The sequence below is a fragment of the Mesoplodon bidens genome (assembly GCF_964165515.1).
Source record: "Mesoplodon bidens genome assembly, chromosome: 2".
NCBI lineage: Eukaryota > Metazoa > Chordata > Mammalia > Artiodactyla > Ziphiidae > Mesoplodon > Mesoplodon bidens.
The window spans coordinates 157,214,085-157,233,473 of NC_138177.1; the positions used below are offsets into that span (position 1 = coordinate 157,214,085).

General features: G+C 53.1%; 1 protein-coding gene across 2 annotated transcripts in view; it reads left to right on the top strand.

Annotated features, from left to right (window-relative positions):
- Positions 1 to 19,389, top strand: part of GRIK3 (glutamate ionotropic receptor kainate type subunit 3) — a gene marked incomplete at both ends in the record, with an annotated part of 234,194 nt that overhangs the window by 162,236 nt on the left and 52,569 nt on the right. For both annotated transcript variants that reach the window (XM_081225397.1, XM_081225396.1), the window contains 4 exons: positions 2,398 to 2,579; positions 4,961 to 5,014; positions 15,914 to 16,087; positions 16,827 to 16,970. In XM_081225397.1, coding sequence (XP_081081523.1) covers positions 2,398 to 2,579; positions 4,961 to 5,014; positions 15,914 to 16,087; positions 16,827 to 16,970 — 554 coding nt within the window. The remainder of the gene's footprint in view (positions 1 to 2,397; positions 2,580 to 4,960; positions 5,015 to 15,913; positions 16,088 to 16,826; positions 16,971 to 19,389) is intronic.

Sequence of the window (19,389 nt, forward strand, 5' to 3'; positions counted from 1 at the left end):
TGCCTGGGTCTGAAAACTGAGAGAGTAGGAGCAAAGCGTGCACTCAGGGCCTCGCAAGGCAACAGGTGTGAGCGGGCAGCAGCCTGCAGCCAAAGTGAGAACTCCTGGGATTAGCTGAGGAGGGAGGGTAAGGATGGGTGTGTGTGTGTGTTTGGGGGGAGCTTGTGACCCCTCCTTCCTCTGTAAGGTCACCTGATATCCCCTCCCTGCCCCCATCAAGTCTGGTATTAGAAAGCCCTGGGGCCCCTGTTTGGTCCAGACCACTCCAGGGCTCCAGAGCCCTCTCCCAGCCCGCACACCTGGATCTGAGACCTTCCAGGGGGCTGGGGGTTCCTGATGCCCACAGCCATGGCGAAGCTTGTTTGGGAGCTCTTTGGGAGGCTTAGGTCCCAGAGAAATATCTCCGTCCTCCCCAACAGAGTGGAGTGATGGATACCAGTCGGTTTGCTTTCCAGATGTCCAGCCCTCAGGAGTGGGAATGAGAGGCTGGACAGACCCAGGTGTGTGTACCAGAAATGGCTTTGGAAATCCAGACTTTTTGTTGGAAGGCTCAGGAAGTGGGTTGTCTGTGTGGGGGGACTCTGTCCGGACAGGGGGCCCTGCGACAGCTGATTGCGAACTTTAGTCCATCGCAAACTAGCTTAAGCAAAAAAAAAAAAAAAAAATAGGCGAGGGTCGGGGGAGGATTTTGTTGGTTTCATTTACTGGAAAGTTCAGGAGTAATTTTAGCTTGAGAGGTGCAAATGAGTATCTTTAAGGCTTATTTTCTTTCTGTGTTTCCTGACTTCTGCCCTGTGGGAATCCTTTTCAGGTTCTAAGTGGTGACCCCAGACTTGCTTCCTCACCATTTGGAGTTAAATAGAAAGAGGGTTGTCTCTTACCAGTTGCTCTGGCACAATTCCTGGGAGTCATCTGATAGAGCCAGCTGGTGTCACACATCCGTCGCTAAGCCCATACCTTTGCCTAGAGCAATGTGTGTGCTGATTGACCAGGCTGGGGCCAGATTCTGTGTCCCTGGAGTGGGGCCAGATTCTGTGTCCCTGGAGTGGGGACTCTTGAGTCACATGGACTAAGCATGGGGGAGGAGTTGTTCCCCAAAGGAAAACCAGAGTGCTGTTAGCAGGGAAATGGAGCATGGCTGAGTGGACAATGCAGCCAGGATGCAGACACCGAGCCCTGAGTATGGGCGGGGAGCCCAGCAGGTAGGAGGGGATGGCCTGCTTGGGACCCTGGGCCTGTGCTTCCTCCACTCTTCCTGCAGTCGGTAGGACAAGAGAGAACAGCAAGCAAGCTTGCTTCCAGGCTAAGCAGAGAGGAGTCAGCAAGAATGGACCTTGTACTAAGGATGGAAATGAACTTAATTAGACCTAAGCGAGCCATTTGTCTCCAAGAAGTGACATTCAGTTTTCCCTGGAAGTCCCCAGATTAAGTGGTTTTGCAAAATGCCAAGGTGGAGGATTTTTCAGTGTGGGGAGAAAAAAACACAGTAGTCAATCCAATTCTGGAAATTTGTGTTGAGCACAACTGAAGTGCCAGGCCCCGTGCTAGGACATGTGGAGACCCAGTCCCTAATGTTGAGGAGTCTGTGACAGGACCAGGAGAGTGAGATGAGGCCAGAAGAGGCTAGTGCTGAAGGACGAGGCCACCGAGTTTCGGGGGAGAGGGGCAGGATGGGAGTTGGGTGGGGAGATCTTGTCTGGGCAGAGCAGTAGAGGTAGGCGTCATGGAGGAGGTGGCTGCACTGAGCCCAGAAGAATGGTTAAGGTGTACGGGGGCAGCCTGCCCTTGGGGGTGGAGGCCGGGCACAAATACCACCTGGCCTTACCTGGTCCAACCGTTGGTACAGCTGAGCCTGGAGCCGCCACTTGGGCCGCATCCTGGAAGCAGGTTGCTGGGACTGTTTAGGAAGATTATGTCCCATGCTTCACAGTGTTGCAGGGGGCAGGGGGAGGAGGAGTGGGGGGCCTCTGGTTCAGGCTCCATAAGTCTCTACACCGACTGAGTTAGAGAGGTGCAGGTGGGTGGACTTGGTGGGGATTCGCTAGCTGTCCGTGCCAACTTTTGAATCTACAGGTGTGTACACACCTTTACCTACCTGTGTACACATGTGTTTATCAACCCAAGTGTATGTCCTGTCTGTGCATGTAAGCATGTGTTTGTATGTGCACACATGCCTATGGGCATGTGCCAGCGTGCACAGCTGGGTGCACGTGTCTGTGCCGCAGTCTGCTAGTGCCTGTGTCTGCACATGCGTGGCTGAGTCCATGAACTTCTCTCCGTGGGCCGCATGTCAGTGTCCACGTGTGTCTGTAGACCTGTGGCCACACAAGTCTGTGGATACCTGCAGCTAGGTATACGTGGGCTTACATGTGTCTTTTGTGCCCCGGGACCTCTCAGGGCTCATCCGACTGCAGGAGCTCATCATGGCCCCATCAAGGTACAACATCCGCCTGAAGATCCGCCAGCTCCCCCTTGACTCTGATGACTCGCGCCCGCTGCTCAAGGAGATGAAGCGAGGCCGGGAATTTCGCATTATCTTCGACTGCAGCCACACCATGGCCGCCCAGATCCTCAAGCAGGTGCGTGAGCACTGGCCAGCGGGAGGGATGGTTGGGATGTGCCTGCCACTTCTCCCACTCTCCCCCCCATTTCCCAAACACAGGCATGATGTCAGACAGATCCAAGTTCGACCTCTAGTCTGCCTCTTTCCCGCTGTATGACCTTGGGTGGTCACTTTGCCTCTGTGAGCCTCAGTTTCACCAGCAGCAAATTGGACACAGCGGTCTTGACACTCTGAGTTGGTGTGAGGATGGGATGAGACGATGGATGAGCTGCCCCAGCCAGGCCTGGCGCACGGAGGGTGCTGAGTAAATGCTAGTTTCCACACCACCTCGGGGCAGGCGGGAGGCGGGGGCTGCGAGAGGGAATAGAACGCTGCGGGAAGCACGGAGAGGCCTGGGGGTCTCGGGAACAGCCCCCAGAGTTCCTCTTCCAGCCACTGATTCCCTGCAGCCCGTGGCACTCGGTGTCACTCTCCCATCACTGGAGGTGTATCGAGGCTCTGTGCACCATCTGCTCAGCTCCGCGGCAACGGCGGGGGAGGAGAAGGGCTATCGGTCCTTGGCCGCGCCTCCGTTCCCGACACAGCCCAGGGTGGCTTGCTGGGAACCAGGGCGAGCTCTGCCAGCCCCCTAAGAATCAAACAGCGAAGTCGCTCACAGCCCCGCTCCGAGGGTACTGCAGCCGAAAACAAAACCACTATGATTTGAACCAGTGCTTTGTGTAAAAGGCAATTATGTGGTCCCAGAAAGCGAACCTGGTGATTGGAGGAGGCATTCTGTGGGGCCTTGACCCATGACCCCGGGAGATGCTGGTGGCAGGGAAGGGTCACAGGGATGCAGGGGGAGAGGTGCTGAGCTGGCCAGGAATGTGTTCAAGACCTGCCCCGCACACCCTGCAAGGGGTACCCAAGCTGAACGGCAACCTCCGTCTTCCCCCAGAGGAAGTCCCACCCCAGGACCCTTCACACAGGGGCTAAAAACTCATTGGAGAGCTTGAATCCTGCTTCTGCCCATGGGTGCTATATACCCAGGAGCAAGTGGCCCCGGAGTCATCCCCTGCTCTGTAGATGGAGTGAATGATCCCTCCCTCCCCTGGTTCTGGAGGATTCAGTGAGATGAGCCGAGGAAAGAGTTTATCCCAGTGCCCAGGGCACAGTCAGCATGGATGCGGCACATCTTTACACTCAGCGTGGAGGAAGTACATGCTCCCCAGAAATCCCTTAATCCTCAATGTCCCGGCCAACGGCGCCCAGTGCCTCCCTCCTCTTCCAGGCATGTGCCACTGAGTAATAAAGACAATCCCATCTTGGGCTCACTGAGGACTTACTCGGTGCCGGGTACACACACAGCTCCTCATTTATCGCCACCCTGGGAAGTGGGGGCGCTATCGTGCTCGGTTTCAGATGGGGAAACTGAGGCTCCGGGGGAAAGTAATGGGCCTGAGGTCATCCAGCCAGAAGGTCAGAATTCACTCCCCAGTTTGCTGACATGAAAACTCCTAGCATTGAAAATGAAGATTCTGTGCTCAGCCTGACACTGGACTGAACCGAGGTGAGCATGTCTGCGTCCTGAGGACTTCTTGAGCCTTTCACCTGCGAATGCAGGCTGTGAACCTCCAAGACCCGGAGGGAATGTGAAGCATGTTCAAAGTGTACTTGACCCAGTGACATTTCCTCCTGGAGCACTTTGTGGGCCCACATTCTGAAGAACTCTGTAGAAAATGCATTATGGTCATTAGTATTATAGATTATAGGCTTCTAATAAAATACAATAGATTTCATGATGGTGTAGAATAATAATTCACAGCAGCCATGTGGCCCGCTGTGTGGCCAGCCAGGACCCAAGAAGCAGGGACGTGTCAGCCCTTCCGAGGGAGGCTCAGACTGAGGACAGACCCTCCTCGTCGGGCCTGGCTGGGCTGGTGGGAGCCGAGCTCCCACAGACATCTTTCTGGAGCCAGGACAGTGAGTTCAGCTGAGGAGAGTCAGGGCACTTGAGGAGGTGATGTTGGGCGGATTCCAGCAGCGTTTCTCCAAGTGTGGCAGGCCCGGCGATGCTTACTAAAAAGGCAAACCTGGCCCTGCAGAATTTGGAATCTTTGGAGAGTGTGGCCTGAGATTCTGCAGTTTAATGTGTCACCCATGATTTTGCTGAACACTCCAGTGTGAAATCCACTGCTGTCTGCCAGCCAGTCATTTTCCCTGTCGGGAGGTGGTCTCAGAGGATGTCCGGCTCCAAGCGGCCAGCCTCTCCCAACCCACCGCCAGTGTGTGCTGCCCCGGGTCCTCACCGCTCTCTCCCCGCTCCCTTCCCACCCCCCATCTCCCCCTGCCAGGGGGGAGAGCGGGAGGGGCTTCTCGGGTGTTCCCTCAGGGTGCTGACACTTTGCTTTTCCGCAGGCCATGGCCATGGGCATGATGACCGAGTACTACCACTTCGTCTTCACCACCCTGGTAACGTACCTCCGAGTTCCGGCACGGGTCGGGGTGGGGCTCCCCCAGAACAAGGTCAGCCCCGGGGGAGACAGTTGCATCAGCTAGAGGAGATTCAGGCTGGACTTGCTTCCCAAGGCTGTAGGTGTGGCCCCAGGCAAGGGCACAAATTTGTCTTTGTGGCCTGCCCACCTTGTTGTGACTAAAGACAGGGACTCTAGAACCTGCCCGTGTGAACACAAGCCCCTGTGCTTGCCGGCTGTGAGATCTCGCAGAAATCATTTAACCTCCCTCAGTTTCTCCCTCTGCAAAATGGGCGTGATCATGGCTCCTACCTCCTAGGATTGTTGTGAGAACTGAATGAGTTCGTGAACTAAAGCGCTGAGAGCAGTGCCTGCTCATGTGAAGGGCTGTTGTCATGACGATGACCCTTGGCCCCAGCCCCCACGCCCCCACACAGGTCCCAGGCCTCCGGCCTCACGCAACAACGGGAGTTGCCACTTTGGATTCCTGTGACATCCACGCTCAGGTCTGCCCACTCATTATCAGCTGGGGCCAGCCCACCTGCGGGCTCCAGATGGGTCCTGTCCAAACCTTGAGAACAGGTAGGGCCATTTAAACCCATTAGGGTAATTAGTTGTGGTCTGAGATCAGCAGAATAAAGAGATCCCTGTGCCCAAGGGGCACCAACCCCCAGCCACCCTGCCTTGGAGCCAGATGCCCTGGGTGTCACTGGGGCCCCGGGTGGACTCTTTCACCCAGCCCAGACCTGGGGCAAGTGATAACATCACTAAACCTCCTGTGGCTGCAACAAGCTCCCGAAACCTGTGTCAGACTTGCCCCTGCAGTCTTACAAGCCTCTAGCTGTGTTCCTTCGTTCATCCAGCACCCAGCTAACGTGCCTTACCCAGCACCTGTGTTCAACTGAGCATCTCAAGACCACTGGCACTGAGGCCTGCCCTCAAGGAGCTCCCATCCTACCCAGTCTGCATCTCTATGTGTAACTCATTCGGCCGGCTTGTGCCATCACAAGCCATCACATCAGATGGCCACGGGGCACAGCAGAAGGAGACGCCGGGTGCCACAGAGCTGGTGGAAGGTGGGGAATGTCAGGCAGTCGTTACAGGAAAGAAGATGTTTGAACTGGACCTTGAAGGATCAGTAGGAGTTCACCAAGGAGAGAGAGGAAGGGCATTCCACACAGAAGGAACAGCATAAGCAAGGGCCAGGAGGCAGGTTAGCTCTTCAAGGCTCACTCTGGTTGATTGCCAGAGCCAGCTGTGTTCATCTCTTCCTGGCTCCACTTTCAGTCAGTGACATCATGCAGGTAGCTTGAGATTGGCCAAGGTGGGTGTATTCAGACCATAGAAGTTGGCAAATGCTACAAATAAGAGGTTCCTCCTCGCCATCCCCTGAGGGCTGGTTAGTAAGCATTTCCCAGCATACAACTGCTTGTTACCCTCTCTCCACCACCAACCCTGTGCCCATGGCAGAGCTCAGGGGCCACCCTGCCCACTCTTCTGATCCAGAACCCAGACCTGGAGACCTGCCAGGAGCCTTGGTGGGAGAAAGGGATGCTGGAAGCTGGTGACTGAGACCAGGTATCTTCTGCCCTGATCCCTTCTGGATTTCTATCCACCCAAGCTAGCTTCTACCCTGGGAAAGTCATTGGAGGCTGGAGGATGAGGTCATCAGATCCCCAATATTTCATCTCCGTATGGAGCTAGGAGCAGGGCAGAGGAGCAAGGCTGGGAAGGTGGGGGGGGCACATTCCAGGCGCCCGAGGCTCTGTCTCCAGGCATGGCCGCCCTGGGCTTCTAGGGTGTTGAGTCCAACCTCTGGGCCCTTAGAGGTCCCCACAAGCCCTGTGCCAGCTCAGCACTTTCTTCCCACACTTGCATCCTGCTGGCTCACCTCCCTGAGTCCTCACCGCTCTGAGCGGCTGTAACAAAGCCCTGGAGTCCACGTAGGAATAGACAAGGGAGGAGCAGGCAGACCTCCCGGGACGGCTGTGGTCCCCCTGCAGACCGTGCCCATCTCCCCTCCACATTACTTTCCAGCTCAGTGACAGGAGAGCAGGCCTTGGAGGCATAGATAAAGTTGAGAGTCCCTTTAGCACCAGGGACTGTGCACGTGGGCAGATTGCTTAGCTTCCCTGGGCCTCAGTTTCCTTGCCTCTAAAATGGGAATAATTTGTGGTGCCTCTGGGCTTCAGAGCCTTCATTTGGCCTCTTTTGGTTTCAAGGAGCAGAGCTCACTCAAGTAACCTCAAGTCACTAGAGACTCAAGAATGAACCACCAGGCCACAAGAGCAGATGTGGAGAGTGGTTCTGCATCCAGAGCAACCCTGGACATCACGAGGATTATGGTTCCAATCCTCTGCCCTGAGACTCAGCCAGGCTCTTCTGTTTCCCTCTCTCTCCCCATTGCTCCCTCCCCCTGCTCTCGGCCTCAGCTCCTTCCTCGCCGTCTCTGTTCCCTGGAAACTTCAGCTCATCACAGCTGCCCTGGGATCATCACACCCCAACTGACCATCCATTCTGCCTCTGCTGCTTCTCACCACCTCTTTCTCTGAGTGTTACCCACCTTCCCCAGGTCAAATTTCAGACTGATCAAGCACCAGCCAGTGCTTCTCAACAGGGCACTATATAGGCATTTGAGGCTGGACATTTAATCCTTCTGGAATGTCTTGCCCACTATAGAATGTTTAGCATCCCTGTCCCTGCTCACTAATTTCCAGGCTTGGTGACAAATAAATAAATGCCATCCACACATTTTCAAATGTCCCCAGGATAGGGGCTGAGTCATCAGCCAGATTGTAGCAACCCCCCTTGGGAGGTGACCACTCCTTGGCTGGCCAGCCGAGGTCTGGCAGTGGGGGTCAGAGTACAATGGGCTCACAGAATCTAAGTCATGGCCACCAAGCAGAAGGTCCAGGGCACTGGGAGAACCCTTCAGAAGCGGCAGGAACAAAATCCACAGATCTCATTCACCCACCCTAAGTACTGACCCCTCATCCACTGTGTCCACACAGGGCCTGTGGTTAAGTCCTCTTTGTGCTTTGCTTCCGGTCTTAGCTCTGGACAGTCAATTAAAAGCATCTCTGCCTGGCTCGTGCCCTCATTCCAAGGCCAGAGGGAGTGTCTCCTCAGGGAGCTCTCAGCCCTGAGGCCCGACCTGACCTTCTAGACAAGACTCCGGAGGAGGCACCACCCCAGTACGCCAGTGGCTCTCCCCATTAATGCCAGTGCCAGTGTGGGGTCAGGGTTGGACTTCTCGGAAGGAGGGGCCGGGCAGTATCCTTGCACCCTGGGGCAGTATCCTAGCCCAAGAGACTGTCTGCTTTCCCTACTTTTTTATGGGTTTTTTTTTTTTTTTGGTCACACCGCGCAGCATGCGGTGTATCAGTTGCCAACCAGGGATCTAACCTGTAACCCTTGCAATGGAAGCACAGAGTCTTAACCACTGAACCACCAGGGAAGTCCCTGCTTTCCTTACTTTTACGTTTCCTTAATTCAGTCATTCATATACTCACTTATCCAGCAGGCATATACATATGCTCTCAAGGTCCCAGGTACCAAGCTAGGCACTTGAGTGAGACGGGGTGTCTAGAGATGGATCCAACACAAAGCTCACCAGCTGGTAGGCTTCCTTTGTGCACATAAGGATCAAGGACAGTGCCCAGTTTACCTCTATATCTCCAGTGCCCAAATAGCACCTGGAATACAGTAGGTGCTCATTAATGCCTGAATGAATGAATGAATATAATACAAAGTAGAAAGTAATCAGTGAAATTAACATCCTCATCATAGCAACAGTGACGTCCACCAACTCTGGTGCCAGTCCGCCTGAGTTAGAATCGAGATTCTTCCACTTCCTTGGGCAAGTTACTTCGTGTCACTCTATCTCAGTCCCCATCTGTAAAATGGCCACAAGAACAGTACCATCTCACAGGACTCTTATGCTGAGCATTAAGCGAGTATGTTGACATCAGTAAAGCACTAAGGAAATGTTATTTAGTACTATGTAAGAGTTAAATTGATTAATTAAATAATTCCTGCTTATATATTTTATGTGCTCAGTATACCCCATCTCATCCAAAATTCTGAACAACTCTCCAAGGGAGGATGACTTTCCCAATTTTACAGAAAAGTAGAAACTGAGGCTCAAAGAGGTCACTCAGTAAAAAAGGAGCAGAACAAGGATTTTGACCAGCCGGGACCTATCCAGCTCCAAAGCCCTCTGCTGAAGCTCATGCTGAGAGCCGCATGCAGTGTTGCCTGGCTTCCTCTGACTGGCTCCGGCTCAGATTCCACAGGCTGTGATGGTCCAGACATCACGTGATTGACAATAATGCGGGGAACAAAGCCTCCACAAATCTCAGCGGCACCCACACTTCACAGGTTCCAAAGCCCTTTCTCCACATCGCTGATTTTCCTCTTCACAGGGCAGTTTGTGCTCCCCATTAATTGATGGGGAAACCTGGGACCAGAGAGGTTGAGTGAACTGCCTAGAGTCTCCCAGCAGATCAGTGATAAAAGCCTTGGCTCCTGACTTCTGTTCCAGCCCACTGCCCTTCCTCCCCATGCCTCTCTGAGGGTCAGGGAGAGCCGATCCTTCCAGAGAGGCACAGTCCCTGCAATACAAATAGTTCTGCAGTGGAATATGTGTGTGTGTTGGGGGGTTGGGCTGCAGCGGGTACCAGGGTATCTCCCAGCAGCTCCCCATATGCCAGGGCATCAGCTATGTCGCCTGGGTCCCCATGTCCTGCTTCCGGTTCCAGCTCCAGGTTCCTCCTTCCAGCCCCATTGGCTTGAGAGTCTACCTCATGATTGTGCATGTTTGTGCCCATTGGTCCATCGTGGCTGTATGTGGGAGGGCAGTGGCATTTGGCATTTATCGCCTTCCCTTTAGGAAACCCACATCACCAATTCTTTGTGTCTAAAAAATTCTCCAAACTTGCTTCTCCCATGCAGAAGACATTTTAATTACCCCAGCTGCCATTATCTGTTCCAGCCAGCTTTGAGCCATTCCCAGATAACCCCGTGTTAATCAGCCCCAGCTGAGCCCCTGGTACATGTCATGTGTAGGTAAAAGCCTGGAGGTGAAAAAAGAATTATAATAAATTAATAGATAAGCAATCACAATTAATGCCGCTTCCCGGCAATAACAGTTATATCATGGGAAAGATATTTTCATCTGTCATTCCTTAAGGCGATGTTTTCCGAGCTTCAGCTTCTACCCAGTCAGACCCATGGGGTGCTAATGAATTAGTCTATTATGTTATGCTGAATGTTTCTAAAAGGTCCCTCGTTGATACTGAATTCAATGTGTCAACATTTGGCATGGCGAACAGCAACTTTTTGCCAAGCGGCAAGGTTGTGCACAGTTCACTGTGTACAGCACATGGGGTCTCAGCCCAGGGCAGTTTGGACAAAAAATTGGAGCCGGACAAAGAGGCCTCTTTTCCAGCTCCGCATTATCACTGCCCTCATGTCACAGGCATGGTAGTACTCAGTGCCACAAGCCCTACAGCACTTTGCAGCTAAGTACAGGCTCAGGGTAACAGGGATGAAGGTGACTCCAGCAGTGACACCCCATCGTGCCCCCTCCCAGGCTGCGATTGGCCACAGCCACTGTGTGAGTGTCAGCCAACTCAGTGCTGCATCTGGAAACTGGAAGGGCTGATGTCGCCAGCACCCGAGCCCCCACCGAAGCCAGAGATGCTGCCCTGGTGTTTAGTCCTCAGGGAAGCGAGCTGAGTCACGGAGGCTCTAGGCAGGCTCATGTTGGGCATCTTTCAGGCCTTAGGTATCAGGTCAACACTGAATTGGAGAAGAGGCTGAGCCCCGTGCAGAGGTAGAGGGAGGAGGGCGCCCCCTGGAGGCAGAGCTCAGCTTCTCTTCAGTGGCCCCAGCAGTTCAGCTCTGGCCCCAAACTTGCATACCCTACAAAGCATAATCCCTCCATCTCCCCAGATCCACCTCCTTCAAAGGCAGTTTAGGGAAGCTCTCTTGTCTCTAAAGCAGTACCCTTGAGGGGCTCATCCTCCACTTCAGGCAATTTGCCAAACCACTCCTAACTTGTAGCCCCATAGAAATCTCCCCCTGAGAGGAGGTTGTAAAACACTAGCCTCTCCATTCCAGGCTCTTCCCAGTGCTGTTTAGGTGCCCTAGGGAGCTACCCAGCTGGCTGACCCTTCTTTCCACTTTGGGTGATGGGAGCCCAGGGGCTCCTGGGGGAGACAGATGCAGACATGGACAGTTGTTATCAGTGGGGTGAAAGCAAAGAGGTCCCAAGATAAGAGCAGAAGCGCCCTTGACCCACCCTATTGTGTGTGAGTGTAGAGTAGTAGTCAGGGGAGGCTTCCCAAAAGAGGTGACAAGCTGAATCTCAGAGTGAGCCCACCCAAGGAGGATTGAGAAGACAGGCATTCCAGCCCGGGGATAGAGCACACACAAAGACTGGCTTAGAGAAGCTGAATGATGGGGGCAGGGGCCAGCGAGGAATGGGGAAGGGGGACAAAAGCAGTTTGGTGTTCCTGGGGCAAATATGAGAGGGGGTGGGAAGAAAAGTGAGGCCAGAGGGGTGGAGAGCCTTGCAAACTGTACTAAGGAACTTGTGCTTCATTCTAAAAAGGCAAGAAGGAGCCATTGAAATATGCCAAGCAGGGGAGTGACAAGGTTGAGTTTATTCTTCAGAAAGACCCCTCTGAATGCTGCGTGGTGGGTGACTGAGATATCCAGGGGTGGGAACCAAGGGCTGGTCATAGGACAGAGGGAGGGCTCGGGAGCTGGTGGCCTGGGTTTGACGCCATTGCTCCCCAGCTGTGTAACCTTGAGCAAAAGACCTAACCTCTCTGTGACTCAGTTCCTTCCTCTAAAATGGGTGATAATAACACCCTTCTTGTAAGGTGAAAATGTGAATTAAGCGAGTTAATACACCTAAGGCACACAGAAACTGTTCTGAGGTTTATAGGTACTCAGTAGATGTTAGCTCCTTGCGATTGTTTTTGTATCGTCGAGAGAGGTAAGTCAGGAGGATGCAACTCATGTCTTCTCCTCTCTTCCAATAACCCAGTCATGTCCCTGGGGGCTGAGTCCAATAGCTGTCACAACCTGCTGCCAGAGAAGGCAGAATATGAATGTTTGTCAGCACTTCCGTGGTGTCTACCATGCACCAGACACATTCTAAGTACATCTATTAACCCGTCTCTTCCTCATGACAACCCTATATGGCAGGTACTATTATCATCCCCATTTTGCAGATGAGGCAACTGAGGAAAGGAGAGTAGATGGCCTGGCCTTATGGTCTGTGCTCATAACCATCACCTGGGCTGCCTAGTGAGCTGTTCTCAGGGAGGAACTGTGGGAAGAGAGACCTCCTTCCAATGTGTTTCCCCCCTCTCCCTCTGATTCAACAGGTCTCCCCGTCTAAGCCCAGACGCTCTCTGTGTGTTTCCCAGTTAGGAGTAATAGCTTAGATTAGCGGCTCCTCAAAACACAGATTGAGGCCCCACCCCACATTCTCTATGACCCATACTTTCCAAAAAATGCTCCAAAAACAACTCTGGTGCATATCTTGTGCATGACAACCACTGGGGACATAAAGCACGGGGATTTTTAAATAGGACAGACACGGTGTACTAGTAAATGTGTACAACCAGCTGTCCAAAAAGGGGGAAACCCAGATATGTAGTGCTTGCCAGTTTTCATGGTGTCAATACTCCCACCAAGGCCAATATCAAGCTACCAATGAATGTCACTGAGTGCAGAGTCAAGAGGAAGGCTGACGTTTAGCTCTTACAAGCCATTTCAACCCAGCTCCAACATACCACTGAGATGGACCTGGGTACGGTTTCTGCGCTGCCTTCATGAGCTCTATGACCTTAGGCAAGTCACCTCACCCCTCTGGCCCTGTTTCCTCCTCTCTAAAAAGGGAATACTATTAAATACCTACTTTATAGGGGATTGTGAAGATGAGATGATACACTCCATTCGTGGGGCTGAGCACACTGCCCACCCTCCACTCCCCAATGAGATTGGAGCCGCAGAGACACCCTCTGGTCAATTCCATGGAGACTCCTCCATCTACTCCCGCCCAGCCCCTCCTCCATCCCAAATCCTGGCTTTGAATCAGGGCCCTATTTGTTTGGGCAAGGCTGAGACTGGACTTTCTTGCTTGGGCTCAAATCTGCTCCCAGCCTCTCCCCTAATCCCTAAACCCTTAAAGAGGAAACCAACACAGTGTATTCCAGACGGAGGCCAGCTGGAGATACAGGAGGAACAGCAGGAGATCAGCACGAATTAGGAACATCTCAGAGACCAGAGGAAGCCAGCACGGTGTAAAAGAGCTGCTCTGTGGGCTCCAGGTTTTATCCCTCATTATCTTTCCGTGAGCCATCATTGATTTAACTGAAGCTGGGACTGTGATGGGGCCAGATGTTACTCCTGACGGCTGCAGCCATGGAGAGACAAGTACACTGTCCCCGGCCACTCTGTCCCGGCATGGGAGAGAGTGACTGAGTTGAGGGACCCGGGAAAGAGGATGGGCGGGGGGGGGCGCCCAGAATGGAAGGCAGCTGGATGAGAGGAGAGTGCGCAAAAGAATAGACAATGGATGAGGAGGAGCTCAGACCTGAAGACTCACTTTCCCCACTAGTGGGACGAGGCCCGTCTAGATTGTTGACATAACATGTTTCAAAAAGTAACCTAAGTGTCCATCAACAGATGCACAGATAAAGAAGATGTGGCACATATATACAATGGAATATTACTCAGCCATAAAAAGAAACGAAATTGGGATATTTGTAATGAGGTGGATGGACCTAGAGTCTGTCATACAGAGTGAAGTAAGTCAGAAAGAGAAAAACAAATACCGTATGCTAACACATATATATGGAATCTAAGAAGAAAAATGGTCATGAAGAACCTAGGGGCAAGACGGGAATAAAGACACAGACCTACTAGAGCACGGACTTGAGGACACGGGGAGGGGGAAGGGTAAGCTGGGACAAAGTGCGAGAGTGGCATGGACATGTATACACTATGAAATGTTAAATAGATAGCGAGTGGGAAGCAGCTGCATAGCACAGGGAGATCATCAGCTCAGTGCTTTGTGACCACCTAGAGGGGTGGGATAGGGAGGGTGGGAGGGAGGGAGACGCAAGAGGGAAGAGGTATGGGAACATATGTATATGTATAACTGATTCACTTTGTTATAAAGCAGAAACTAACACACCATCGTAAAGCAATTATACTCCAATAAAGATGTTAAAAAAATTTTTAAACATACAATTACCATACGACCCAGCAATAGTAATAAAGACCTATGTTCATCAAAAAAAAAAAAAAGTAACACGACTCTTATGCAAATATAGAATGAACACGTGTGAAAGATGTATTCAAGTCGTGAACAAAGGAACCAGTAGGATGACAACGCTGGCTCAAAGAGCATTTGAAGGATTGAGTATTTATAGGTGTTTGGTGTAGGGGGAACATAAAATAAGATGGCTAAGTTAGACACAAAAATGGATTAGTATTCTACAGGGCAATAAAACCACCACCTCGGGGATTATCTTTTCTATGGGCAAAAATCTACGTATTAGCTCAGAATCTGGGCCTTGAACCGGTAGCCGACAGTGAAGTCAAACCCGGGTGCATTCTCCCGGAGAACTGCACAACCCCGGAGGGCCTGGTAAGCGATGCTTCTATGTGACATTGAAAGGACGCACTGCTCTCCGTCTGCCTTATCTCCAAGTTTGGGTAGTTTTTCTTAAGAGGACAGAGCTCTGCTCAGCTCCTCACACCAGCCCCCACCTCGTGCCAGCTCTTCTCAGCCTAGCACCTGGCCCCTCCCTCTGCAGCCAAGCCCCCTCTTTCCCTTTGCCCCCTGCCCTCACCAGCTCACCATGCCCCAGAACTAAAGCTGGCAGGAGGGTCTGAAGCTGGGCTGCCCCCATGCATTAAGGCCTGTCTTCCTGGCTTGTAGGCCATTGCACCAGACCGTACATGACCTGGCCCACAGACAGACAGGCTGAGTGCTCCTAGGAGGCAGGGGGTGAGGGGGCCTGGCTGATGATGTGGAGCAAGGGTAGAGGAGAGGACAGCTATACTCCTTCAGTCTCAGGCAGAAGAGACTATTTTAATTTAATTCTTTTATCGAAGTGTAGTTGGTTTACAGTGTTGTGTAAGGTGTACAGCAAAGTGATTCAGTTATGCATGTATATCTATATATGTATTCTTTTTCAGGTTCTTTTCCATTGTAGGTTATTACAAGATGTTGAATATAGTTCCCTGTGCTAGACAGTAGGTCCTTGTTGTTTATCTGTTTTATATATAGTAGTGTGTATCTGTTAATCTCAAACTCCTAATTTATCCCTCCCTCACCTTTCCCTTTGGTAACCCTAAGTTTGTTTTCAGAAGAGACTGTTTTAAAATACCCTCTTTGGGCGGATAAAATCCTCCCTTCAGCCTCCCTCTGGGTAACTTGGAGATGCCCAGACCCAATGCCCTTTGTCTTCCCAAAGCGGACCTCCCCCATCAGAGGATGACGGTCATGACCATTATCAAGCTCCTTTGCTGTTCCAGGCTGGGCATTTGATGCCTACCGCTTCACTGGGGCCTAAAGAGGAGGCATGATCCCCATTTTGTAGATGAAGAAACAGGCTGAGCAGTGTGTCTGAGGTCCAGCAGAGTAAGTGGGGTCAGCCACCAGGCAGGCTGGCTGGACTCCTCCACGCTCAAGTGGACTCCAAGTGTAGTGCTCCCATGGGTGCTCCATCCTCACCACTGAGCCTCACCTCCACAGGGCTCTGCAGGGAGCTGCAGCTGCTCTGGGGCCCCAGTAGGGAGTGTGGGAGGTGAGGCTGGAACTCACAGCCAGGCCACACCTTTGTTTACTGAAACTCTCTCTGTCAAGGATCTTTATGCGTTAGACCTGGAGCCCTACCGCTACTCAGGGGTGAACCTGACGGGATTCCGGATCCTCAACGTGGACAACCCCCATGTCTCGGCCATCGTGGAGAAGTGGTCCATGGAGCGGCTGCAGGCGGCTCCCCGGGCAGAGTCCGGCCTGTTGGATGGAGTGATGATGGTACGGCAGCCCCGGGAGGGCCAGACCTGGGGGCGCCCCTCCCTCCCTCCTTCCCACCATTCCTTCCTCCGTCCCTCCGTTCCTCCCTCCCTCTTTCCATTCCTTTTCCTTCCTTCCTTCCTCCCTTCCTTCCTTCCTTCCTTCTTTCCTTCCTCCCTTCCTTCCTTCCTCCCTCCCTCCCTCCCTCTCCTCCTCCCTTCCTTCTCTCCTTCTTCCCTATTTCTTTTTTCCCTCCCACCACTTTCCTTCTTAAGACCTGCCCTGTATCTGCCAGACCTTAAGCCAGGGGCCAGGCACACAGAGGCATCAGACAGAGTCCCACCCCAAGTGTGGGACTGCAGGCACGGAAACAGATGGTTACATAGAGTAGGAATAAGGACTAGTGGGTGCTGGGCACGGGGGACTTTCAGTTGTGGCTGGCGGGAGGCTGGGGAGGCTGGAAAGCTGAAGGTGTGCATAGGGGCAGGCAATAGCAGGGACAGCGGCACGGGGTGGCGGGGCCTGGCAGAGGAGGTCTGAGCTGCAGAGGGAGGGAGTCCGGTGTCTGCAGAGCTGCAGAGACAATCCGAGCTTGGCTTCTCACTCGGAGCAGGGACACGGTCACCTCCAGGGTGTCAGAGCCTTTGCCTCACCGGGACCCCCTTGCCTCTGGTGGGGGAGGGGAAGGGAGACAGGGCAGGGTGGGCTGAGGACTCTCGGGCCCGAGCTACTCTCAGGCAACCCTGGGCCTCCCCTCCAGACTGACGCGGCCTTACTATACGACGCCGTCCACATCGTGTCCGTGTGCTACCAGCGGGCACCCCAGATGACCGTGAACTCCCTGCAGTGCCATCGGCACAAGGCGTGGCGCTTTGGCGGCCGCTTCATGAACTTCATCAAGGAGGTGAGTGCCCCCCCCCACTCACCAGGACGGCACCAGGGCCATCTCCTGGGGGCCACAGAGCAGTCAAGGGCCCAAGTTTGGGAGTCAGAAAGCATTGATTTCCGATCCCCGTGAACTTGGGCCAGTTGCCTCACCTCTCTGAACCTGTTTCCTCTGGTGAAAATGGGCTCAATAGGGACCAATCTAAGGATGACTAAGGGGCTGAGTCTTTGGCATATAGTACGTGTTCAGTGGGTGGTCGGCATTGTCAGCAGGACAGAGACTGGGCTTTAAATTACAACAGATGAGGGTCTTTGCCTCCAGCTGTGTGACCTCAGGCAACCTAGGGAAACTTGCTGAGCCTTGGTTGCCTCCTGGGGATGCTGTGAAGACGAAATGAGGCACCATGTGGACAGTGCTTAGTCCTGAGGGCAGAGGAGGCTCAGTAAATAATAATCAGCCTCCCCACTAACTCTTCTTCTTGGGCCCATCGGCCAACTTCCCAGCCAGGGTCCCTGCTGGGACCCGGCTCTCCTGGCACCATGGCAACCATGAAGAAGTCCCATCCATGGAGCTGATTCAAAGGAACCAGAGAGCAGAACCTGTCCTGCTGCTGAGAGGATGACCACGGAAATGCACAGTGCCAAAGTTTAGTTTCAGACTCTCCACCACTGTTGTTCTTATGGATGGCAGAGTTTATTGTTCGCATTTTACAGATGGGGATGCCTGGGCTTGTACCTTGGCTCCATCACAACAAGCTGCGTGACTTTGGGTGAGATGATTAGCCCTTTGATCCTCAGTTTCCTCAACTGTAAAATGGGTATAGTAAGAGTTCCTGCCGCAAAGCATTGTTGAAAAAACAGTGTGAAAAACTATGTGCGAGGCTTGTAGCCCAAGGCTAGGCAGAGTCAAGTCCCAGTAATGGTAGGTGAGGAAGGCTCAGGGGGACAAGATCGAGGCAGGGTTACTCTGGGTCAGAGGGAGTGACCTGTCCAAGGCAACAACAAGTGCAGTTAGGGGAAGCCCTCTAGGAGGGCTCCATATAGACCATCTCTTTGTAGCCATCACGATGGACCAGGAATGAAGCAGGCTGCTTTGAGAGTTCATTCATTGATTCACTACCTATTTGTGCAGGTCTGCTGGGTGGCCGGCACTGAGCCATGCACTGGGGATCCAATGGGGCTAAAACAGACGGGCCCCTGCACGGACAGAGCTCACCGCCTAGGGAGACGTCCATCAAGTCATCCCATTAATGAATGTAATCCCATATGCAAAGGAAGGCAACACAGTGAGGGTAAATAGCAAAGAAACCCACCACTCAGCAGACAGGGCAGCTTCTCCGGAGGTCCCAGTTCACCATGACTGCTTGGGACGAGGCCAGTGACACCTCCTGTGTTTTAGAATGACACTAAAAGGCATACGGCTTTAGAGTCTGATGCACTGCCTTTGGGCTTTTCTCTGCCTCTTCCCAGCTGTGCGGCTTTAGATAAATTCCTGGACATTCCCGAGTGTCAGTTGCCTCACCTGGCAAACACCAGCTAGTAGTCATCATGAGGGAGCAGTTATATCCTTGGCACCAGTCCCCTCCCCCTTAGAAGGGGCTCCAGTATCAGATGTTATGGTAGAAGAGGACCATGAGGGTCCCTTCTCATCCTACCCCTCAGAACTGCGGAGGAAGTCCGATTGTCCGAGGCCCTGAGCAAGGCCTGGCTGGCCTGGGCAATCATCGGCTTGTTCTCTGGGAACTCGAAAGCCTGATTTCCAGCCCCGTGAGCCTCCTTCCTCGGCAGGCTCCAACGCAGTAGCTAGAGGTTGGCATGGGTTTCTCAATGACGGAGGCCACAACCCTAGGACCCTTAGGAGCCAGACGTAAGTGTCTTTGAAGCTTAACTACTTTTTAGCTGTGTGGCCTTAGATAAGCTACTGAACCTCTATGTGCTGCAGGTCCTCCTGTACAATGGAGATAATACCAGGTTTGTTGTAGGTGTAAGTGAGTTGTGGTGTGTGAAGCACTTAGGACAGCGCCTGGCACAGAGCAAGTGCCAAGCTGATTGGCTGCCCTTACTATTATTTCTATCAACACGACTGTCGTCACTCTGACTTCTTGCTCCCCGGTGGGTTTCCAGCTAAAGAGGATCTCCGGGCCCCAGAGCTTCGGGGACATCCCCCACCCATTCACCCTCGCCCCCGCAGCGCTCGAGGCTCAGTCCTGAAGCCCTAAAGGGAGCTGATGAGTCACTGTCGCGCCACAGAAAGGGTAGCGTCCTTCTCCACCCACCCCCACCCCGCACCGGCACCGACCGGCCCACACTGGCATACCTGGCCCTCCTGTTCCCTGGCCCCGGCCCAGTGAACAGCCCTCACCACTCACTCTTCTTCACAGAGTCCTTTCAGAAACAACTTCGTCTCCAGTCCATTTTAGGGAAGTGGAGACCGAGGC